The sequence below is a fragment of the Macrosteles quadrilineatus genome, unplaced genomic scaffold, assembly GCF_028750875.1.
Source record: "Macrosteles quadrilineatus isolate MER2022 unplaced genomic scaffold, UCM_ALF_1.0 Scaffold_7__1_contigs__length_78375512, whole genome shotgun sequence".
NCBI lineage: Eukaryota > Metazoa > Arthropoda > Insecta > Hemiptera > Cicadellidae > Macrosteles > Macrosteles quadrilineatus.
In genome coordinates, this window is record NW_026542600.1 from 63,946,668 (window position 1) to 63,972,559 (window position 25,892).

General features: G+C 36.5%; 1 protein-coding gene across 1 annotated transcript in view; it reads left to right on the forward strand.

Moving 5' to 3' along the window:
- Positions 1–25,892, forward strand: part of LOC128997869 (LIM domain kinase 1) — a 66,141-nt gene that overhangs the window by 38,214 nt on the left and 2,035 nt on the right. Inside the window, exons 8-13 of the mRNA XM_054423647.1 lie at positions 559–773; positions 1,328–1,559; positions 2,536–2,793; positions 6,298–6,555; positions 7,464–7,618; positions 23,474–23,580. Coding sequence (XP_054279622.1) covers positions 559–773; positions 1,328–1,559; positions 2,536–2,793; positions 6,298–6,555; positions 7,464–7,618; positions 23,474–23,580 — 1,225 coding nt within the window. The remainder of the gene's footprint in view (positions 1–558; positions 774–1,327; positions 1,560–2,535; positions 2,794–6,297; positions 6,556–7,463; positions 7,619–23,473; positions 23,581–25,892) is intronic.

A 25,892-nucleotide genomic window follows, 5' to 3' on the forward strand; every position in this document is an offset into this window, starting at 1 on the left:
AACTATCAAGTCTTTTAACTATATGTGTATTGTCTTCAGTTAATTTTCTAACAGTACTGGTTAGATTGAGTAAGAGTTCCATGTTTTTATTTACATAGTCTTCAAGGCCTAATCCTGCCAAAGCATCCCCCACATATCCATAGTTCATCTTGATACACTTCATGTGGAACCATCTCCCTCAGAATCCATTATAGAACAGCCCCTTATCATTAATTTTTTACAGTAATTTCACATCTCACACACTTCGAGTTTACTTCATCCGCTGCCATCTTTAAGATAAACATAAACAAAAAAACATTAAAAAAAAGGTAAACAAACAAAAATCCTTTAAAAAATCTGGAATAGTTACTCGACACTCGAGTTTATGTCCACCTCCTAATTATTTTTATACAACTGTAATCAATTACAGTGCCATATTTGTCCAGTATTAACTCTTAATTTTCCCAACTGATGTTTTTAACATAAAAATACCCTTTTATTTTATTTGTCCTTAAAAATTAAAATTCATTGTTATATGTTTGGGAATCTTTATGTATGGATACAATGTGTTGATTGTAGTTGACGATAGAGCACGACCCAGACGCAGTGGGTAGACGAAGGCCTACCATCCCACCCCCTCTACCTGCTCCAACGCTCAAACCCTCCGACAAGGAAAGATTGTTCAAGCGCAAGGATGAGGGATATGTCTCAGGTTCACGGTCTTCAAGACAGCTGCGGCGGGGAAGGCCCAATAACAAGGAGCGCTCCTCTTCTATGTCTAGGCTTCTGGATGGGTAAGGCTTAGGCAAAGATGTTTAATTCAAATTACAGTTGGCTCCTCCCGTTCTTTTTAGGTTTTAAAATTTATTAAGAGTATGCATCACTCTAGGAAAAACACAGTAAACATGTCTTTGTACTCTCCTGCTTCAAACAATATTTTTAAAGATATCACTGTGTAATGGTTTTTGGTTTTATTAAATAAAGGTTGGTTTCACAGCCTTGTTATTGTTATCTGACTTATCTTTAGAACAATTTTTATTATACTCGAGTAAAAGCATGTTAGTTTTGGTCATATGATTATTCCAAATGGTGTGTATGGTAAAAATTGGTTTCTAAACAGCCTATCATATATGGTAACAGATCACTCTCATCTCTATCATGCAGGCAGTCTCATTACAAATTTAATGTGAATAATGAAACTTTAAAAACTTGTAATATTTTTATAGTAAGCAAGGTTCAATCCCTACTGTCTCAAAATAATACAAATCAGTAAATTTTTACGTAATCCATAGTTTTTTTAGTGATTTTTACTCAAAGCCTTGATGAGCCGGTTTTCTTTGATATTCAGATCACCACCCACATCAAGGGAGGGATGCGACCTGTCGAGGACACGTTCCTTCCGAGTAGAACCCAAGAACCAGAGGATATTCCGAGCCTCTGATTTGGTAAAGGGAAGGCTCCTTGGTCAGGGGTTCTTTGGAAAGGTTTACCAAGTCACCCACCGGGACACAGGAGAAGTTATGGTTCTGAAAGAACTTTACAGGGTTGAAGAAGATGCTCAGAAAAATTTCCTAAAAGAGGTATATGTTCAATTTGGAAACATAAACTTATTTCGTTGTAAACAATAATACAGTTTTTCTTGTTTCAATGCAATACAGTAGGCTCTCATAAATGAGTCACTGGAAAATCAGGACTGGAATAATGGAAAATAAGTCAATAGACCTCGTCAATTAACTGGTAAATTTGAAAAAATGAATATGTTGCTTGCTTCTTCAATTTGTGAATGATTATCTGATTACAGAAATTACAAATGCATTATATTTTGCATATGTTGACACTCTGATTTTACCGTCGTGGATTAGATGATTCACAAGATAATGGAATGTAATTATTTTTTAATATGGTATGTTTGTCTTCTGTGTAGTGTTTATTTTTTGTTCAACAATATTTTTTTATAAAAATCTTAATAGATTGACTCTGGAGAAAGAGTTAGTCCTGCCATAAGATCCCAGATAATTGATCTAACCAACTTTTGTTGGCAGAAGTAAAAACAGAAACATGGTTGCCACTACACAAAGGAAAATAAATACGTTTCTTAACATACTGTAACTAAATTTGCTAGAGGTTTTTTCAAACAAAATAATTATCAGTATTAATTTTGTCAATCAAATCTAAAAAATCGGATGACATGTAGATTTGACTAGGTTAGTAGTGATCACTAGTAATCACTAGTTTTTAGTACTATTGTACTAACTAATACTAACTAATGTATTTTAAGTTGATAAATCAAAGTGTGGAACTGTTAAATAGCATTGACACAATTGGGCAGAACAGTTAGTAGTAGACCACTATGTGCTGCCCACCACCACTCCAAAAGTTGTACATAATATGGATAGCCATATGCTACATTACTCCCATTGGTTTTTGAGATTCTACTATTCAAATGACCTTATTGTGTTAAATTTATCTCTTGGTTTTTCATAAAAAATAGTATAATAAAAACTCCTTTACTTTTACCTTCCGTTGACCTTAATTTAATCTTCCACTTAATTGCAGGTTGCCGTTTTGCGTAGTCTCCATCACCAAAATGTCCTGCGGTTTATCGGAGTCCTGTACAAAGACAAAAAACTACACCTAGTCACAGAATTTATCTCAGGAGGTACCCTCAAGGATCTGATACAGGACATGAGTGAACCTCTTCCTTGGGAGCAGAGAGTGAGCTTTGCCAAGGACATTGCAGCAGGCATGACTTACCTCCACTCAATGAACATTATCCATAGAGATCTCAACTCCAACAACTGTCTAGTCAGAGAAGTGAGTTCAAAAAACATTCCATTTTCATCATAAATAATAGCTGATAGGACAGCTCATTATAAACTAAAACTATATTATCTCTTATACCACAGTATCAAAAAATAAGAAAGAAAACATAATTCAGACTGTAGCGCACCCTGTAAGTGGCTAATTCAACTATTTTTTTTTTTTTTTACACAAACAAAGCTACAGTTGGTTAATATACTTACTTACTTGAATACTTGAAGACTTCGTCTCTGACCGGAATCCGGGATAGACTGCGTCAAACTAATTTTAAAAACTGAACTGCGATTGCGACGAGTTAAGAAAAGTGGCACGTCATCTAAATCTTTGATTCAGTAGATAGGCCTACTTTGAAATTCTTCCCGCACTGAGATTTTAACCCCAGCCACATCCATACTTCTGACTTCTTCAGGTAGACTGTTGAAGAGTTTGATTGCGGTCACTGGGAAGCTATTCAGGGATTTGGACAGTCTGCATTGAGGGGTGTCGAGGTATCTAGTGTTCCTGGTGTTATGCTGATGGATATCCTGTCTTCTTCTTTACATAGAGATGTTCTGGCGTACATATCAGAGAGTTAAGACATATTGTCCATAAACAGTTAGAATGTCGTGACGTTGAAAGATAGGCCTATGAGTGAAATCTCTGCCCCTATTTCAGTAGAGGTCATCACTCTCAACGCCTCCTTTTGTAGTATTAACAATCTACTGCATGTGGAAGCGTGATCCCAAAGGAGGATACCATACACGATATGGCTGTGGTACAGTGACAGGGTGTATACCAACCGGGAAAACCGGGAGAACCGGGAAATAACCTTGAATTTGAAGGGACCTGGAAAAAACCGGGAAAAAGCCGGGATTTTTGGACCGAATCCGGGATTTTTATTTTAGCCCCGGTAGAAGATTATAGTCGTAAAATGCGTCTTGCCGCGGTTGCGGGCGACGACGATAACGTTTTCGTGACCTCGGGAGACGACGATGACGTTTCGTGACCGCGGGAGACGACGATGACGTTTCCGTGACCGCGGGAGACGGCGATGATGTTTACATGGCTGCGGTAAATATTCATGATTTTACCGCGATCGCGTACTTCGACGATTACGTTTCCCTAACCGCTGGAGTCAATGATGATGTCTACACGGCCGTGGAAGATTTTCATGATTTGCCGTGACCGCGAAAGATGACGATGATAATTTCTACACGGCAGCGTGAAATACTCATGATTTTGCCGCGATTGCGACCTACGACGATGACGTTTCCGTGACCGCGGGAGACGACGATGACGTTTCCGTGACCGCGGGAGACTACGATGACGTTTCCGTGACCGCGGAGACTACGATGACGTTTCCGTGACCGCGGGAGACGACGATGACGTTTCCGTGACCGCGGGAGACTACGATGACGTTTCCGTGACCGCGGGAGACGACGATGACGTTTCCGTGACCGCGGGAGACGACGATGACATTTCCGTGACCGCGGGGTCAACGATGATGTATACACTGCTGCGGGAAATATTCATGATTTTGCCGAGATCGCGGACGACGACGATGACGTTTCCGTGACCGCGGGAGACGACGATGACGTTTCCGTGACCGCAGACGACGACGATGACGTTTCCGTGACCGCGGACGACGACGATGACGTTTCCGTGACCGCGGGAGACGACGATGATTATGTCTACACGGTCTCAGATGTTTATGATTTTGCCGAGATCGCGGACGACGGCGATGACGTTTTCATATCTGCGAGAGGTAATGATGATGTCTACACAGCCGCGGAAGATTTTCGTGATTTGCCGTGACCGCGAAAGACGACGATGATGATTTCTAAGAGGCCGCGTGATATGCTCATGATTTTGCCGTGATTGCGGTCGACGACGGTGACGTTTCCGTGATCGTGGAAAACGACGATGACGTTTCCGTGACCGTGGGAGACGACGATGGTGTAGACACGGCTGCGGGAAATATTCATGATTTCACCGAGATCGCGGACGATGACGTTTCCGTGACTGCGGGAGGCTATGATGATGTCCACACGGCTGCGGAAGATATTCGTGATTTGCCGTGACCGCGAAAGACGACGATGATTTTGTCTACACAGCAGCAGATGTTCATGATTTAGCCGCGATCACGGACAACGATGATGACGTTTACGTGACCGCAGGATCAACGATGATGTTTACACTGCCGCGGGAAACATTCATGATTTTGCCGAGATCGCGCACGACAACGATGACGTTCCCGTGAGCGTGGGAGTCAATGATGGTGTCTACACGGCCTCGGAACATTTTCGTTATTTTGCCGTGATCGCGGTCGATGACGATGACGTTTACGTGACCGTGGGAGTCAATGATGAGGTCCACACGGCCGCGGAAGATTTTCGTGATTTTGCCGCAATCGTGGATGACGATGATTACGTTTTCGTGATCGCGAGAGATGGCGATAATGTATACATACCGCGGGAGATGTCCAGGATTTTTCTATGGTAACGTAAGACTGTGATGACGTTTACATCACCGTGGGAAGCGACCACACGACCGCAGGAAATATTCAGGATTTAGCCGCTGTTGATAATGTGTTCATAAAAAATGAAGATAATATTCATGATTTTGCTGCTATCGAGAGAGACGATGTTTCCGTGGACTTAAGTAATGATGATAGTGAAAATTATTACTATAATATGGATTAATACTTTTTCAACACTAGCTCACTGGTCTTTGAAACAAATTTAATGTAAGTTTATATTGTATACTTAGGCGGCAAGTCTTAGATTGATTATAGTTTAAGTGGAACCAAACAAATACGCGGGAACCTGGAAAAACTTGGACAAACCAGGAAAAAACCTGGAAAAAACCTGGAATTTCACTTTAATAAAATAGTATACACCCTGAGTGAGAAGTAAACAGTAACAAGGTACTGCTCAGTGACCACATCCCGTAGCTTTCTGAGGAGGAAGACCACTCTACACAATTTGGTGCAGATCTGGGCTATATGGTAATCCCAGTTTAATTTCTGTTCAAGCCAGAAACCAAGCAGCTTTACTGGTTGATTTTCTTCAGCAGCAATTTGTCTTCCAAGAGTGCAGATCAGGAGTTGGGTCATAATTCCCAAGTTATTCTTATAGAAAATAAATAAAATAAACCATTGATTTTTGCTTGTTTATGGATATATTTTGATCAAATTTGGCAAATATTTTTATTTTATACTAAGCTATTAATATTTCAATGAAAAACACTTTATTGCCTTTCCAGTAGCAGCAAACTTAAGTAGACCTACTCATAAAACTTCATGTTATTTAAATAGGAAATAAATCTGACAATTTTGAGGAAATATTTTAGTGAAATTCACTTGGACTACAGGTTTGCTGTGGCAGGGGTATTCTTATTTATAGAAAAGCATAATACTCAGAAACTCTGAGATTTGTAAAACTTCTTATGGGTAACAAGATCCTTTAATTCTGAAAAACCTTAAATAACAATTAATTATTATAAAAAAAATTATTTCAGGACAAGGCTGTAGTGGTTGCGGACTTTGGCTTGGCAAGAATAATTTCGCAAAGCAATTCTGAAAGAGGGTCAGGGATCAGTCGTATTGGTGCTCGTAGATTTGGAACAAAAACTGGTCCGAACTCCCACCGCAGATGTGAGCGCAAGAAACGCTACACCGTCGTGGGAAATCCATACTGGATGGCTCCGGAGATGATGAAAGGCAACAAATATGACGAAAAAGTGGATATTTTTTCATTTGGGATCGTTTTATGTGAGGTATGATTTTGCTGTAATGTTTCAAACTATTATGAATCCGTAAATTTGGTTTATTATACTGCCTATAAATGTTAATCACATTCAGAACAGCCGTGCAAACTATTTGTTTTTTTAGAAAACTATTTGAAGATAACTATTTCAACATTACGTTCTCATTGACGTTATAGCGGTCAACTAGTTATCGTCTATGACAAATACTAATACATCCATATGAGCGTCTTTGCTGTGAAAAATAAATCACGTAATGACAATCAATAAGTATGTAACGTGCAGCACTGCATTCCGAAAAATAAAAAAAAAGATGGCTATTTATTAGACATATGAAAATGTGCAGTCGAGCTAAAAAGTAACAATAAAAATAAACTAATTCCAAACACTAAATTTTAACCTTGATTTCATTATTTTCATTTTTGCGTTTTACTCTTGCCAAACCTAAAATATTCATGAACTCGAAGACGATGATGTATGATACAATACTGAGTTCATTTAGTAGTTTTTCGGTTGTTCGCTTGCTTATGATTTACCATTAATCTAGAACTAAACTAAAATAAAGCAGAAAAGAACAACAAAGTTCAAATAAAAGTCAATTTGTATAGAAATATACTGTTACTTGAGTGCTGTTTATATTACCAAGCTATATTAACATTATAGCTTAGCTTATAACTAGTAATTTGTCCATATCAAAATTTATCGAATCTTGATACCGATACCTGAAAAATCAATTCTCAATTCCGGTACAATTTTTTATCTCTTAACCAAATTTTCTGAATGGTTTGGTTATACTACCCCAACCCCTGTCTTTAAACAAGAAAAATACTAAGAAATGTTTTTTTTTTAAATAGTATTAATCAGTGCTAGTGTGTAGTTTTTAAAATATATGCGTGTTATATTCTGTGGTTTGTTTATAGATCATTGGAAGAGTCAATGCAGATCCCGATTACCTACCAAGATCTTCAGACTTCGGCCTCAACCAGAGTGTATTCAGAGAGAAGTTTTGTGCAACATGTCCTGAACCATTTTACAGAATAGCCTTTCTTTGTTGCGACCTGCAACCAGATAAAAGGTTACTTTAACATTTTTTATATTCCTTTTATATGTCCCATGTACTAATTTGTAGGGGTGTGCGAATAGTGATTTTCAACCTCGAGCCGAGCCGAGCCGAGCTTTTTAAAAAATTTTCGAGCTCGAGCTTTTTTGAGCCGAGCTTTTCCTAGCGTCACCTTATCTAAATTAACTTTTTGTTTTAAGAAAGTGCATAATAATAATAATGTTCAGTCAATTTTTAAATAAACACAATGTTATTTTAATATGTTTAAAAACATTGAGAATTGTCAAGACATCAAATAGTAGATAATCACGATAAGAACTGAACTGAACTAAATTAAGATGCAAGAAATAAAAGGATATCGATTGAAGGCCTGACGAGATATGCAGTGCAGACTGAGACAATCAGATTGTCTTTCATAACAGAACAGCAACGCGACCTTGAATGACCGACAAAACAACTAGCAAGTCGATTACATATGTATATTGTAACTACTATGAATATTTAATTCTATTTTGTATAAATAAATAGAAAATAAATTTAAAAACACGTGATTATTCTTGTTGTTTTCCATGCACAATAAATTTTTGTTTTATGAATCGTATTAATAAAAAAAGAACATAGTTGGTTTGGATCCAAAAAGGTGGAGAGACAAGTAAAAAGTAAACTTATATATTAAAAAAAATATAATTGACATATAGAGGAAATAGACCAAAACACCAAAATTAATAGAATAACACACAAAGTAAACAAGAAATGAAATAAAGAACACGATGATTTAACACTGTCACTCAATTTTGTTATCTAGAAGGGTCGGCGAACTAATCAATAAATAGCCAAAACCAGTTTCCTCCCCTTCACACAGTCTCACCGCCCCCCTCCCCCCCTTAAGCCGGGAGGCCCAACACTTTGTCCTTGAAACACCCTTGCGTCTGAAACAATAAACCCTTACACCCTCGCTGCTGTTTTGACAACAGGTTTATGAATGCGATCACTATTTTTCATTTTCCAGAATTAACTATAAATTATTATTATTTGCAAGTTACAAATAGGAAACTACATCACATTATGGTATTCCAATGACCCATGTATTATCAAAAATTAATAATTCATTACCTATTTTGATAATAAAAAGCATTCATTACAGCACGCACCACTTATTGATATATATATATATATATAATCATCAAAGTAACTGTTACTTTATACAAAATAAAATAGGTACAAATTTGTGTGGCCAGTCAAACTTTATAAACAAACATTTTATTCTATAAAACACAGATGGTAAATAGGGGTTGGTTTAAAGGAAATAAAATACAAAACAGATTAATTCATTATTTTGATAAACATTAGAAAGGTTATGGGATTGATTGAACTAAAATAACCGCAGGGAAACTTATAAGTAGAAAAGTCGTCAACCACAATCTGTTTAATCAGTACATTGTTAGAGAGAGACAGCAGAGAGAGAGAATGAAAGGGAGATAGGAGATAGGGGCGTTTGATAAGGAATCTGAAAAAGTAAACAAACAAGGAACAATGACACGACGATACGATACACGTTTACAGCCTTATTGTGTCGCCCACTACATTTGCACACGTGACCACTTTTTGTTTCTTCCTTATCTTTCATCCGTCCCAAAATAGAATTCCTGAAATAGTTTGTTGGTATAATCTCCCCTCCTACACAAGGCGCAGTGCTCAGTGCGCACTGTAGGTTGTCACGGCAACCGTGTGTCGTCATAGTGACGGGCCAATCACGCACTCGCACTGCGTTGTATATTAGGATACGAATAGCTGTATTAGAAAGACAACACGATTGTGGTAGTTTGTCTCTTTCCTATGTCCTCAAAATTACGATCGATAATCATTGCGTCTTGACTGAGCCGAGGTTCCTGCTTATCAAACCTCGGAGCATGAACAACGTAGAATTGTGATAACATTGTTTTCAATTACGACCCAAATTAAGTGTTTTTTTTTAGTTTTGACTTAGTATTAAAAGCTCGGCTCGAACTTCGAGCTTTTTCAAAATGCCTCGAGCCGAGCCGAATAATGAAAAGCTCGACCAAAAAGCTCGAAGATTCGAGTACTCGCACACCCCTACTAATTTGAGTCGGCATATTCAAACTATATGGATAAACTTTTTTGTGAAATAAAATAATCAACAATCTTTATTCACCTATGCATTGAGTTCAGTGTTGCGTTAAGACTTCATCTAGTTATTGTCGCATGTTGAAGTAGCAATATGAAATGTATATGCAGTGTATAAAGAAAGAGTAAAGCATTGGTGACAGTTCATTGTTCATTCCTTCTTTAAGGAAACACCCGGGTCGAGTATATTGTTTTGATCCAGTAGGCAATTTGAGATCTCCTCTGGTAGCTGGTTGTAGAAGAAGGCACTCTTATAGTAGTGTTTCTTTTTGTACTGAGTGAGGCCATGTGCATATAGAAGGAAGTGTGTCTTGTGTTGTGTGGGTGAAGGTTTTCCTTTCTGGCTTGATCTCTTGATCTGGCAAGTGAGTCTACTGTCAGCATCTTGAGGTCTTTGAAGGACAGCCTGGATGTGTCTCTTGGGCCTAGTCCAATCAGTGTCGTAATAGCTCTATTTTGTGAAGTCCTAAATACTTTTGTACAGTCTGCACTTTTTGCAGATAATTTATGCTTGTGCCTCCCCAGGCCGCAAATCCATATGGGAGGTGTGACTCGAGAAGACAATGGTGTTATTCCTTGGATGACAAAAGACTGGGATTTAACTTTTTGCAGAGATGGTTAGTGTTGGGTGGCCATGTGATGTTTGGGAGTCCTTGGAGTCGGTTTAGGGCAGCCAGATGTATTGGATTGTTTAAATTGAATCGCTCGTTCAGCACTATTAAGAGAGAATTGCCTTACGAGCCTGTAGCCCTTTTAATCCACAAATCAATCAATTTATTTATGGAACAAAAATGGATACATGTATGTTATACAACAGGTGCAAAAACCATGCAAAGTTTGTCTGCACCAACGTGTTAATATCTTTAATGTATTTTAATAAATTAAAGCTTAATCAGCAATCAACACAGTTCTTTGAGTGTCCTGAACATTCCACTGAGAATGACCATGCACATTTCAATTATAAAAAATCATTGAGATTCATGCTTCCTCAAAGATTTTTTAAAGTTCTAAACAGGAAAAGTCATGGCCTATTCGTGCAAGGAAAACCGCAGAACTCTGCCGAGAAGTGAAACTTCTAACCTCTTATAAGTTCCCTAGTTATTGCACCCTAGAGGGGTTTATGGGAGTAAAAATTGGTTTTTGACCCTCAAAACTCAACATTTAGATATTTCTTTTTAATACATTTTGTAGAGCTATAAAATCAAAAACAAATAATTTAGTACATTGAAGCATTGTAGGCTCAATCGTTGCGGAAAATAATCCAAAAAACTAATTTTAAAACTACTATGTTATTCTTACAGAGAATAAGTAAACTGTTGTGCAGTTTACTTGTTTGTGGATATATTTAATTCATTTACGGAAAATGTATTGGTTTAATTCCAAACTATTATTATTTCCATAAAAACATACAATATTACCTTACCTGTAGCAGCAGACCTAAGTCGGCTTACTGGCTGAAGTCTGATGTTATTTAAATAGGGAATACATCTGACATTTCAAGGATATAATTTAGTTTAGATTTAATTGAATCAGGCCAGTGGAAATTCACTTAGTCTGCAGGTTTCGTCAGCTGGGGTATTTTAGCATCTTGTCCTTCATGCTCTGTCAAGTGTCTGGATAAGCTTTATGGTCAGTTAGAGGGGTTTTCACCACTAACTGACAGACTCTTTGGGTAAGCTCTTGATTTGTAGTTGTTTGTGGTGGTATGCTTTTCAGTATTTTTTTAATTCTAAGGATAGGCTGGATAAATTTTTGTGGGTTTACTATTCTCGGGTAATGAAGTTGAATTTTCATTTGTTTTTCTTGTTTAGATTACTATTTAATGGTGTATTATGTCATTGTGTGTATTACCATTGCGACTTTACTTCTCCTTGGTATTTAGAGCTTTACCTTGCACCAATTCTGATTTAATACTTTTGATTTCCTGTTCCAGCAGGGTTTGCTTACTTTTTAGTAGGGCTGATTAATTTAATAAAGTTGGTTTCAATCATGATTGGAAATTCCATGTGCTTTGGTATTGGGTCAATTGATTTTCCTAGTTTTAAGATTTATACTAAGTTGGTGAAGTACAGTAGAGTCTCGCAAACTCGGCGTAATGTGGACTGGAATGGTGCCGAGTAGGGGTGTGCGATGCATCGAAAATGCATCGAAATTTCGATTCGATTCGATTCGATGCATCGAATCGCGATTCGATTCAGTGGTGGTCAAAAAACGATTCGATTCATGAGGGAGTCAGTATCCATATACGAAAAACGCCTGCAGAAAGTCAATGCAATACCCGCAATACAGGAGCGCGTTGCTGTTGCGTTTCCTTTACGAAGGCGTTCTTATTTAATACATTCTTTGCATTAAATATAGCTTTAATTGTTTTATAATTTTTTGTTTTGACTTTGCAAATGATGAGAGGTTTTGTTTTTTGTCTTGATGTAAGCAGTGTGAGGCATGTTTTACTACTGTAAACCTTACCAAAACAAGATAGGCTACTCCAAATCATTCTAAAAATAAGTCTGAAAAATCTATATATTTAAATTTTAAAAATAAGTCTGAAAAACTGTTACTTAATACTTAACTAGCAAGATTGATGTTTTAGACTGATAAATTTGGTATTTTTGTTAGGGGTCTGTGGGTCCCCGAATTTTTCAGGTCAGGTCAGAGAAAAAAAAGAATAATTTATTTCCAAAGAAACACTCTTATATTAGGCCTATTATATATATCTTTACAGGGGAATTAAAATGTTCAAATGAGAATTAAAGTTTAAATTAGCTCACGACCTTTAAGAATAAAGACACAACAGAGCAATTGCTGCACTGCCACTAGCCAGATCCAGTCTAATCGTCTACTGACAAGAGTGACAAGACAACAGCCGTGACGCAACACTAACAGTGCCAAGAAAACAAAGTAAAAAAGACTATTTAAACAGACATACTAGTTTAATCATTTATTGTTTATTCCATACCTAATTAAAAATATATTTTAGTATTTTTACATAATATAAACAAAAGAAATATCTGATATAGTAAACAGATCTGTATCTTGGTTGGATGGGGTTTAAAAAATATATATTTCTAAGGTCCAATACACTACAATATTTACAACTCACAAATTACAATGAATTAATTTCTTTGAAAATGATCTGTAACAGTTTTGTGTTTTTGAATAAAAAAATATATTTTGTTGTCTCTACTTCCTTGTTTCATCACTTGCATTTTGTCAGCAATTGAAGCAACCGGGTAGCAACCGCGTGGTGTAAGATGGGAGGGGGAGGGTCTATGACCTTGAATGCACCGGTGCACTGATTTCGAGCACTCACTGGAGCGGCAGTAATGGGATCGCTAATCCTGTGGTGATTTCGAGCATGGAACCTCCAGGTCTTGAAGGACAATGCATCTGTCTGTTCATTGATGAAATAAGTTGGATTCTATAAACTTTGCTGTATCGACCTGGGCTGTTATCAGTAGGCCTATTAACTATATAGTTTATAGTTTGGGTCTAGACTATATAGTTATAGGTACTTAACATGTTATTTGATTGTACCTTAAAATATACTAGGGTGGTCTGCCGGTACACTTTAAACGCATAAATTAGCGAAGCATTATCTTTAAGATTGTCAATAGCTAAAGCAGCTAACAACCTACAATATGTTCCCTTTCAACATATTCACCGTTTGTTTGCCCGATATTATTTAAGTTCTAAAGAATGACAAATTTATCCGATAGTTCATTTATTTACTTAATAATAAGAATAAGAATTGATTAATAAGAATTTATAAAAGGTTATTGGACATGTGTATTTGACATTTCGTTTAAACGGTCAAGAGCTTCTTTATTCTTTGCCGAAGATCCGTGTCTGTTAATGGACATCAACCGGTCTAGTGAAAATGGTGGATCCAGAAGCAGGCCTTCAAATGTCTTAACTCTTGATAGGTCTACGTGGGACAAACCTAAGCTAACTACCTATCATTATCAGCTTCTTCCGCCACTGCTTCATCTGGTTCTTCTTGTTCACGACGCCACTATTACAATATTTGCATTATTGGTGCGACGACCAATATTACGACGTGGCCTTTAAGGCATGCTCAAAACAAATATAGCAGAACTGTTACTTCCATTAATAAACTATTACATTTTAACTTTAACCTAGAATGAAAGTAAACATTGAAATGTAAAAAAAAAAACAGTTACAAACAATTAACATATGTTCATCTTATTTAAATGAAACGAGATAAACCCATATGTCATAAGCCCAATATAACTTTTCTTTCAACTTACATTAAAATAACAAGCGAAATTGCGTGACCCGTAAAATAAAATCCAGAAGGAAATTTGAAAATATTTTTTACCACAAACATTGTGCTCAGTATTCTTTAACTGTTGGCCAAATTTCATATCAATTGGTCAAGCCATTACATTCTGATGCTCTTACAAAGAAGTTACAAAGTGAGGGAAAGTGAGCTTCGCTCAATCAATAATTGATTTTGGATCCTAGGTAGCCTAGGGCCTATTCACACTGGGCCACCATGGTGTCGACACCGGTGGTGACACTGGTGGCTGGTCAAAATGCGCATGGACCACCAGCTCAGCCACCAGTGCAGCTGCAGCCACAAAGCTCAGAGTTGGACGTCGAAGAGGCAGGTGCTTAAAGCGTATATATTTTTTTGTAATTATGAAAACATAAGAAAAAAACGTAGTTTTTTGTTCATCCGTTTTTATGAGATTTAAGTACCAGAGAGACTTTTTTTCATTCACTACAAAGACCTTAGAAATAACCCTGACACGGTTCAAACTTACTCAAGAATGAGTGTTTTAATTTTTGATGAGCTTCTGGGACGTCTGAAAGATAAAATTTCTCCAGAAAAGAAACTGCTACTAACGTTGTGGAAAATTAAATAAAAACATAGTTAATATACCATTTATTTAATAACACTGTAATACCTTGACTCAATACATTGCAATGACGAAAAGATGTAAATGAAATAGAGTATACATTTTCTTATATCATTAAAATCGTTTCCCCATATTTATTATCTTAACAACTTCAAAAGATTATTAAACTAGTATACTGAGTAATGCCCACTGGTGGCGCTGCCAGTCGCTCCAATGTGAACAGTCCGATAAGAAACCATGGTGCGACGTGGTGGCTCCACCAGACTGGTGTCTTTAGGGCCTCTTCACACTGGGCCACCATGGTGGCGACACCGGTGGCGACACTGGTGGCCAGTCAAAATGCGCATGGACCACCAGCTCAGCCACCAGTGCAGCTGCAGCCACAAAGCTCACAGTTGGACGTCGAAGAGGCAGGTGCTAAGCGTATATTTATTTTTGAAATTGTGAAAACATAAGAAAAAAACGAATTTTTTTGTTCATCCGTTTTTATCAGATATAAGTACCAGAGAGACTTTTTTCATTCACTACCAAGACCTTAGAAATAACCCTGACACGTTTCACAATTAGTACTTACTCAAGATTGAGTGTTTTAAGTTTTGATGAGCTTCTGGGACGTCTGAAAGATAAAATATCTCCAGAAGAGAAACTGCTACTATTGTTGTGGAAAATTAAATAAAAACATAGTTAATACACCATTTATTAATAACACTGTAATACCTTGACTCAATGTATATATTACAATGACGAAAAGATGTAAATGAAATAGAGTACCTATACATTTTGTTATATCAATAAAATCGTTTCCCCATATTTATTACCTTAACAACTTCAAAAGATTAGTAAACTAGTATACTGAGTAATGCCCGCTGGTAGTGACTGGTGGCGCTGCCAGTCGCTCCAATGTGAACAGTCCGATAAGAAACCATGGTGCGACGTAGTGGCGCCACCAGACTGGTGTCTCTGAAAATCGCAACCTCGAGCCACCGCATTTCTGGTCGCGCGGCCAGACGCGTCACCAAAGCTCAGTGTGAAGATGTCCCATTTAAATCAATGCTAATGTAACGTAGCCACCATGGTGTCGCCACCGGTGTCACCACCATGGTGGCCCAGTGTGAAGGGAGCCTTAAAAAACGCAACCCCGAGCCACCGCATTTCTGGTCGTGCGGCCAGACGCGCCTCCAAAGCTCAGTGTGAAGATGTCCCACTTAAATCAATACTAATGTAACGTAGCCACCATGGTGTCGCCACCGGTGTCACCACCATGGTTGCCCAGTGTGAAGGGGGCTTTACGTGTTCACAGTCTGTGTTAACAAAAACGTACTACTGTAGTATAAAGTTAAGTAATACAGTTCAATTTTGTTTCTTAATTAAATTGTGGATGTGAAACCATTTTAAGGCATTTTCTAAGAACCAACATTGGATCTTTTGCATACTGACCCCGTTGCAAGGCATGGGTATAGTGGCTAGTTTTGTATAAATGTCTAAATCAAAATTTATTCGAACGAGCTCGTGCACAAGCATGTTCAGACCATGGGGACGGAGAATTATGGTGGTTTTGTAGGGTAAATTTGGGGTTCCCTATTTTTGAGCATCACAACTTAGGATTCCCCGATTTATCTTAACACAATTCTCAAAAGTTAATGAAAACAAAAAAATCCTAGAGCATCTTTCCGCGTGTGAAACTCTGTTTTTGGACGGAACACTGGTGGATGTTCCACCGGCGCCTATCCCGTGTGTTCGTTACTTGGCCAAGTTAAAAGTGTTATTTGTGTATAACAGTAATTATTTATTTTGACAAACTCATCAACGGATGAAAGCTCTTCAATCTCCTTATCCTTCTCTTTTATCGACAACCTATGTGCCCCAGATGCATGAAACAGCTGTAGTTGATTTTATTAAGGAACGCGGCAGCGTTCCGCCCCGCCAAGTCCCCCAGCGGTACACAGCTGCTGCAGTGTATATATACATGACGTGACAAAGTGGCTTTTTTACTCGTCTATAGCTCTGAAGAAACAAAAGCTATTAAAATAATTATTCATCTACTGGATAGGGGCACTCATTCTCAACAAAATAAAAAAAACTAATTTACAAAACGGTTGTGTTTGAGCCAGAAAAACTAGTTTGAAAATTCACAAATTTTCCGTGTTCTCCTTCTTCTCCTTAAATGTTGACGGACCTATAGCCCAAACTACTGGCTCAATTTTAATGTTTTTTATGTTGTTTGAAAGCCCTTAACGTGTAGATGTGCCTTTTGAGGGTCTAAAGTCGGTGCGTTGACCCATAAACCCTTGGCAAGCCCTCAAAGTACGATTTTGGCCCATTTAAATAACATGGGATTAAAATAAAAACAAAAGAAGGACCAGCTGCGATTAAATCTCATTTAATTTAAATGTTAGAGAAATTCATAGGAACAGCTGAAAATTATTTTAAAACTTTTATAAAGTATTAGCGAATTTCCCATATAGGGAATAAGCTATTACCGTAGTACTCATGGTAAGACCTGGACGCGGGACCGATTTTTTTGTTTGTTTTGAGGTCCTTAGAGGCCAAAAACACCATCCGTTCAAATTCATATATATATATATATATATATATATATATATATTTATATATTTATATATATATATATATATATATGTGTCCGTCAGCACGATAACTCGAGCAAAAATGATCCGATTTTGATGAAATTTGGTACAAACGTGTAAACGTACGTTTATTCGAACAAGTTCGCGATCCAGCATGATCGGACCATGGGAACGGGGGTTTACGGGGGGTTTTATGGGGTAAAAATAGGTTTTTCCCATTTTTGACCCCAAAAACATAAAATTTAGCAATTTCTTTCCAAACCATTTTGTAGAGCTTAAAAAAAACAAATAATTTAGTATATTGAAGCGTTATTATGCGCCCAATGGTTACGGAGAAAATTCCAAAAAATTTTAAATTTAAAATTCCCATGTTATTCTTATGGAGAATAAGTAAACTGTTGTAGTTTGCTTGTTTGTGAACATATTTTGATCAAATTTGGAAAATGTTTTTATTTCTTACTAACTATTCACATTTTACAAAAAAAAAACTGTTTTACCCTCCCTGATGCAGCAAACCTAAGTACTTCTTAAACTAATTCTATTTAAATCAAGAATAAATGTTATATTTTTAAGTAGACATTTCAGTGTAAATCCAATCAGTCAAATGGAAATTCGCTTAGTCTGCAGGTTTGCTGCGGCGGGGGTATTTTTTTTTTCAGGTATACCGAATGATTTGAACTACTTACTATATAAAATTACTTAGAGCAGTGATATTCCCCGATACTTTCCATTGTAAAATGCAGTGTACCGATGGTACACTGGTACAGCAGCTCGTCATTTTTAACAGTTTAATACTACTTATTAAAACATATGAAACCTAGGAACTTGAAACTTAATACTAGTATTAAGGTTTGTTTTATGTTTTGATACACTAAAACAAATAAAACAATCGGGAAAATCACTCTACGTATGTTAAACAAGCAATTAAAAAGTGATATGTAAATTTAGGATAGATGAGTTTTTCAATATTTGTTTTGTTTATGCTATTTCTAACAAACTTTATCTGTTTGATTTTGATTACATTTTTTCTTCTCTAATAAGGGCTCAATTTACACTAGTCTTTAGATGTACGGGTTTAATTATCAGAACACTTATGTAACACCAACGCATTTCATGTTATTAAATAACTTACGTCATCAATCCATAAATTTCTGTGGAGTACGCGTTTCAACCATCAGGTCATCCTCAGCTCCACTGTCACTAGGTTGAATCTGTTTCTATGTTGCATTGATTTTGTAGCAACAACGTCGATATATTAAATAAATAGGACAAACACATTTTACGTTCATGACATATACACGACACGTACGAAACATTTAAAAGACGATAAAACTACGATTATAACACCGTGCGCACGGCTGGACGGGCTTAGGTATGCGGCTACACTCCGCATAGGATAAAATGTGTTTGTCCTATTTATTTAATATATCGACGTTGTTGCTACAAAATCAATGCAACATAGAAACAGATTCAACCTAGTGACAGTGGAGCTGAGGATGACCTGATGGTTGAAACGCGTACTCCACAGAAATTTATGGATTGATGACGTAAGTTATTTAATTATTTGATAACTCAATCCGTTGTGCTACAATATCAACATTATGCATTTCATGTTGTTCAAGATGACCATTGATGAAATTTGAAACTGAGTTTAAGCCCAGGGGGTTTGTTAAATAGTAATTTTGGTACGTGTGTCAAAAAGTTTTTAATCGGTTTAAAGCAGATAAGACAAAAAATGTAGAATTTAGTTCTACACAAACAATATTATTGAAATTAAATGAGATGTAGTTGTGCCGTGGTCTATATATCAGAGAAAGGAGGATTTTTATTTTAACTGTTAATTTTCTACAAAAATAAATAAAATCTAACAAAAAACCACTAAGTGGTAACACTTTCCCCGCCAAGTCAGCAATCCAAAAAAGATAATAAATCATTACTTTTTCCGCCAAGAAAAACAATGTAATGTATGTAAGTTTGGCAACTTGGCGGCAGACTTTTGCTCGATCACTTTAAAAAATGCCATAAAACTAGTTTCATCGAGCAAGTATCTCTCCCATTAGTACATTGCTAGGTGAGAGCTTATTTTACAAAATTTGACCTTATTTGTGCCACATTTCATAAACTCGTAATAGTGATGGTTTTATATTTACTGATTACCTCAAAATTATTATACTTAGTTGGACTAATTAATTAGAGAAGTTGATTTGTGAAATTATCCACGAACGTAACTTCAATGAAAAAAATCCAAGCAAAAGTCTGCTGCCAAGTTTGCCAAACTTACATACATTACATTGTTTTTCTTGGCGGAAAAAGTAATGATTTATTATCTTTTTTGGATTGCTGACTTGGCGGGGAAAGTGTTACCACTTAGTGGTTTTTTGTTAGATATACATAAGGGATCGTTTGACAGAAAAGGTAACGTAAACCATTTTATATTTCACAAATTTTTGTTTTCATGAAATGTTTACTAAGTGCTCAAACAAAAACGTACGTACAAATGAACAGTGCGTTGCGCAGAGAAGAATCAAAGCAAAGGAAGGACACCCTAGTACGGCAAAAGTTTATCGATATAAAACTAAAACAATTGAGGGACTCGCACATTATATTGTTAAATTTTGTCAAGTTTGTGGGCCACAAGGTCAGAAAATAAATGTGGTAGTTTGATTTGAATGTTTTTCCCATCTTCCCCTATTTAATCATCCTTTAAGTTCTAGGAAGGCCAAATGCTCGAAATCACCATAGGATTAGGGAACCCATTATTGCCGCTTCAGTGCAATGCTCGATTTCACCGTGATTTGGGTTTTCGTGCTCAAAATCAGTACGCCCGAATGCACACATCGTTGCCCGGGCCTGGCTAGTGAAAGTGATTCATTGTTTTTGTTGACAAACCCTTCCTTCAGAGAAAAAGACCCTGCTGTTCCAAAAACATTGAGGGTAGTTTAAAAACATTGACCTGTGTTGCTAAGGGCACTAGAAGTTAGCATTTAACTATCTCTTGATTTAATATTATTTTAATCTTCTATATATTATTTAAGAGTTACTTTTCGGGTACCTAATTAATTGTGATATTGTTTGGCTTTATTTTATGGATTTTTAATTCTTTTCATTCATTAGCTATCAAAATCAGTTGTTTTAGGATTTTAATCTCTTGCAGTAGGTCTATACTACTGTATGACATGATATGCATTTTTTAGTCCTTATTAATTATAGGCTACCATAAACAATGTTTGTATGTTATTTACTGTTTTTGAGTTTTATGGTAAATTAGTTTACACAATATCTTTTCTTCAATGAGTTCTCCACTTGTCATGTTGCTTCTAGCCTATTACTATTTTAGGCCCTATAAAAAATAATGCCTATGTAAAGCTGTAGGCCTACTGATGCCAATAATAGATGATTCTTTATTTATGATGATGTAACAAATAATGTAAGTGTGAGGTTATTATACTAAGGAGGCAGGGAATGAATGATACATGTTGCATGGTGGAAACATATTATTTTTATTTTCTTCTTGCTTGCAGTCCTGAAGCCGGTCCACAGGCCCTAAACTTGTGATATGTTAATTGATTTGTTAATGGTCTTTTTATATTAAGTTCCATTCAAATTTGTTGCAATTTAGCTACCTATTTAGTTATTTAAACAGTTATTAAAATGAGAATGAATGTCTTGATAAAAAAAAGATTTTCTTCTTTCTTGCAGTTGAGCCAATTCCAAGTAAAAATTATGAAATAAGCAAGTAAAGCAGCTCACTGGTATTTCCAGCAATACAGGCTATTCTAATATATGATTGAAAATAAATATTTGTTCACCTAAAATTTATATGTTAAGTATGAATAGGCCTATAATACCACATCAACAAAAATTTGTCTTACATAAATGTGGTAAATTTTAATTTATTGTTAATCCACTCAATTGACAATTATGAATAGAAAAATACCGTATTGCTTAGAATCGAATTGCATCGAATCGAATCGAAAATCTTTTGAATCGAATCGTTGCTTCGAATCGAAAATTTTTTGCTGCTTCGCACACCCCTAGTGCCGAGTTTGTGAAATGTCGGGTTATCGGGAACTAGGGTTAAAAATAAGAACAATAGAATTGTGAAGCTTTTTAACCTGCTTTTTTATTTATATTTATATTAAAAGTCAGTATTAAGTCGTCAGTTATAGTACAACAAATCCTTGGACGTTTTACTTGGACTCAAAAAATCACTGATTTTCTGAGCCAGGTGATGGCCGAGTTATCCAGACTGCCAGGTTATCGAATGCCGAGTTTGCGGGACTTTACTGTATTGTTATTTTTTTAGAAGTTCATTTTTATAGTCTTCAGATTTCTTTTTTTCCCATACATATCCTTGATTTAGTTGGGTCTGATGACAGTAATGTTCTTCAAACTTTGTGTTGGCTATTGGCAAAGTTGTTTTTGCTATCTCTGGTTTATAGTTGAATTTATAATGTCACACAGAAGGTAGAATAATTGTTGAATTTAATATTATATTTTTGTGAAACATTTTTTCTTTGTCTTGCTTTGAATCATCTAGTTGTTGCTCAATGGTTGTTGGTTATGTTCTCAATTCAAGATGTTGTCTCTCAAGTATTTATTCTATCCTCAAATAGGGTAGATCCAATTTCGGCAGCCATCATAAGTTGTTCTGTCGTAATTTTCAAGATTGTCAATTGTGCAGCTCTCTAACAGACTTGATTCAATGTCTTTGATTGAGCTCTTCATTGTGTCGATTATGTTAACCCTTTGCGGTCGAATGGCAAGTATAGGTCGCTGAGCGCCATTTCCCCGACTGCTCAAATGGCGACCTATACTCGCCGAAAAAATTGACATCAAAGGGTTAAACAATCGTATATTTACCGGGTTAAGATGTACAGTTTCAATTTGTGTTATGATTGAGAATTGCCATGATTGGGTTTTCTTTAGTATATTTATTCAGATTTTTAGCTGATTTCCCATTGGAAACTAAGCTATTACCGTAGGTCTCATGGTAAGACCTGGATCCGGGACCGATGTACTTTTTTGTTTTGATGTCCCCAAAGGCTATAAAAATCCATCTGTTCAAATTCATATTTATATATATTTATTTATATATTCGTTGGCGGGATAACTCTAGCAAAAATGATCCAATGTTGATAAAGTCCATGTTGGTACAAAGTGTAAAGCTATGTTTATTCAAACGAATTCGCAAACCAGCATGATTGGACAATGAGGACGGTGTTTATGGAGTGAAAATGGATTCTTCACATTTTTTACCCTAAAAACATAGAAATTTGTGATTTCTTTCTAAACCATTTTGTAGTGCTTAAAAAATCAATAATTTAGTATACTGAAGCGTTGTTATGCGCTTAATGCTGAAGGAGAAAGTTCCAAAAAACACTACCTAAATTTAATATTCCAATGTCATTCTTATAACAAATAAGTATACTGTTAAACTTAAATAGTAAACATATTTTGATTTGGAAAATTTATTTATTTCATAATTTATTTCTCTAAAAAACACTCTATAACCTTTCCTTTAGCGGCAAAGCTATGTACTCCTTAAACTAATGTTATTTAAATAGGGAATAAACCTGACATTTTAAGGAGATATTTTAATTGAAGTTAAAATACAATCAGGCTGATTGAAATTCGCTTAGTCTGAGGTTTGCTGCGGCAGGGGTATTTTTGTGTAGTTTGGGTGGTGTAATGTTGACCTGAGGTCAGCTGATAGTGACAGAGGTATCTAGTTACTTGCTGAGTTTGAGAAGTAGGTCACTATAAGTTGGAGAGCCATTACTGAGTTTTATTTATTCATGAGTAATCTTTTGTTTGGTGTAGGCCTATCTTTTTTAAATGACCACGAGCAATAGCAATTTACTGTGATGAACTGTGAATCAGTGCATGTGGATGTAGTTTTCAAGTTTCCTTTATATATATATATATATATATATATATATATATAAGATAAATTCACAACATTATCTCTCACAAACCAAAATCCTTTAGTGGTACTTTGGTATTATACTGATCACACCTAATAATTATAACCTAATGGTGGACTGTGTTTTAGGTTAGGTTAGGAAGATTTTGTTATTTAAACCAATTAAAATCTTATTTGGAAGTCAATTTATCGGTGTGGTCGGTATAATACCAAAGTACCCCCTTTTTAGTTTATAATTTTCTTTTGTCAACATTTAATTGGATTTTGTAATTGTAATGTATAGTGATGTCATTTTAGTCTGTTTTAAATATAATTTATTGCCATTTTGTAGGCCACCATTTGAAGTGATGGAAGTGTGGCTGGAAGGACTTGCTATGCATTTATCTGTTGGTAAATCCTTGCCACAGGATTTAGAATTTGACATCTACCATTACACAGGTATGTACTCTTTGTGTGAAATAGTTTTTTAGCTCAACAACACCAAAACTGCTTCCTTTAAAAAAATCATTTTTAAGGACTCGATATTTCAATTTTATAAAATATTTGTAAAAATGAACTAGTTTAGTGTTATTAAAATTGAGTTGGTAATATCTTCGTTAAACAGAAATTTAAATCGTGATATAAGTTAAATATTTATTATAACAGGGTATCTAGCAACTAGGAAAACCGGGAATCGTACTTAATTTTGGGCTGGCCATGAAACTTATGGAATTTGTTCTTAAATATCAGACTATGTCCTTATAAATTACATATAATCCCATTCTATTCTTCCGTCTTCGTAGGACACACGTTTCGGCTGTTGCCATTTTCAACTTCTCACTAACTGTTGGTTTGTGAAAGCATTCTTATATAAGGAAGGCAAAAACTCCAGAAGGTTCTACTGTTATTGATTTCGGCAATTCTAAGTAACGGTGTAGTGGCGTTTCACAAGTTGTTTACAACAATGAAAGGGGGGGGGGGGTGTAGCCTTTACATCCTCATTTTTAGCATCGCAAGGGAAGAGATGTCCTGATTGCAAAAAGTGCAGAACTCCGCGATTCGTTTCGTTTACGGTATCCATCCCCATTCCGGGATGCTGCGGGGTTGCTGTCAATGGGTGCCGTGTGCAGGGCGCAGACTTGTAGCCTCATCCACCGGGTCTTGGTTCAACAAGAGCCTAAGTACTTGGTGGAAAGGCTTGTGGAACGTGGAGAGGTGACTCAGCGTGTGACCCGGCAAAACGCCTTGCTCCACATTCCAAAAGTAAGACTAGAAGTGGGTAGAAAAGGGTTTTCTTACTTTGGCTCAAAGATATACAATGATCTCCTCTTGGACCTAAAACAGCTGGGGGTCCTGGCTTTCAAAAGAAAAGTGAAAAAGGTGTAAAATCTTGTATATAGCCTATAATTTTGTTTTGTCACACACATTATTTTTGTATCATATTTTTTGTATATTTTAGAGAATTTCCCATTTAGGAAATAAGCTATTACCGTAGGTCTCATGGTAAGACCTAGACCCGGGGCCCGGGACCGATTAACTTTTTCGTTTTGAGGTCCCCAGAGGCCAAAAACACCATCCGTTCAAATTCATATATATAGCCTCGTTCACACGGGGCGAGTTTACAAGCTACACGCCAGCGTGTAAGAAGCCGGCGATTTGGCGAGTGTGCTTGTATTCGTTCACACGGAGCTTGTCCACTCGCCAACTCGCCGACGTGGAGAAAGACGCCGGCGAGTCGGCGAGTGCGCTTGTAGTCGTTCACACGACGCTTTTTCCACTCGCTCAGTAGCTGGCTTGAACCAAATCCTCCAACATCTTTGAGTAACAAGCGCACAAGCACAAGCAACTGTGTTCACACTGGGCTACTTTACACGCCTACTCGCTCAAACGCTGGCGAGTTGGCGTGTAAAGTAGCGGCAGCGTCAACTTTTTCCAGAGCTTTTTTACAAGCAGCTTTTGAGCGAGTACGTCGTTCACACTGAGCTATTTTACTAGCTGCGTGTAAAAAAGCGGGCGTGTAGCTTGTAAACTCGCCCCGTGTGAACGGGGCTTACGTGTCCGTTAGCGCAATAACTCTAGTAAAAATGATCCGATTTTGATGAAATTTGGTACAAACGTGTAAACCTACGTTTATTCGGACGAGTTCGTGAACCAGCATAATCGGACCATGGGAACAGGGGTTTATGGGGGGTTTTATGGGGTAAAAATGGGGTTTTCCAATTTTTAACCCTAAAAACAAAAAATTTTGCAATTTCTTTCTAAATCGTTTTGTAGAGATTTAAAAAAGAAATTATTTAGTATATTGAAGCGCTGTTGTATGCCTAACGGTCACGGAGAAAATTAAAAAAAAGTGTAATTTAAAATTCCCATGTTATTCTTATGGAGAAAATGGAAACTGTTGTAGTTTACTTGTTTATGGATATATGTTGAACAAATTTGGCAAATTTAGTTATTTCATCCTATACTATTCGCGTATGGTCAAAAACACTTTTTACCTTCCCCGTAGCAGCAAACCTAAGCACTCGTTAAATCTAATGTTATTTAAATTGGGAATAAATATTTATTTTATGGAAATATTTTAGTAAAAATGTAATCAGACAAGTTGAAATTCGCTTAGTCTGCAGGTTTGCTGTGGCAGGGGTATTTTAAGTCAGTTATATTGACATGAGTTACTGAAAGACGCTCGTTAATAAATGCATTTTTATTCATTTATTTATTTATTTATTTATTACCTGGAACTCCAACTCTAATATTGATTTTTTATTGAAACG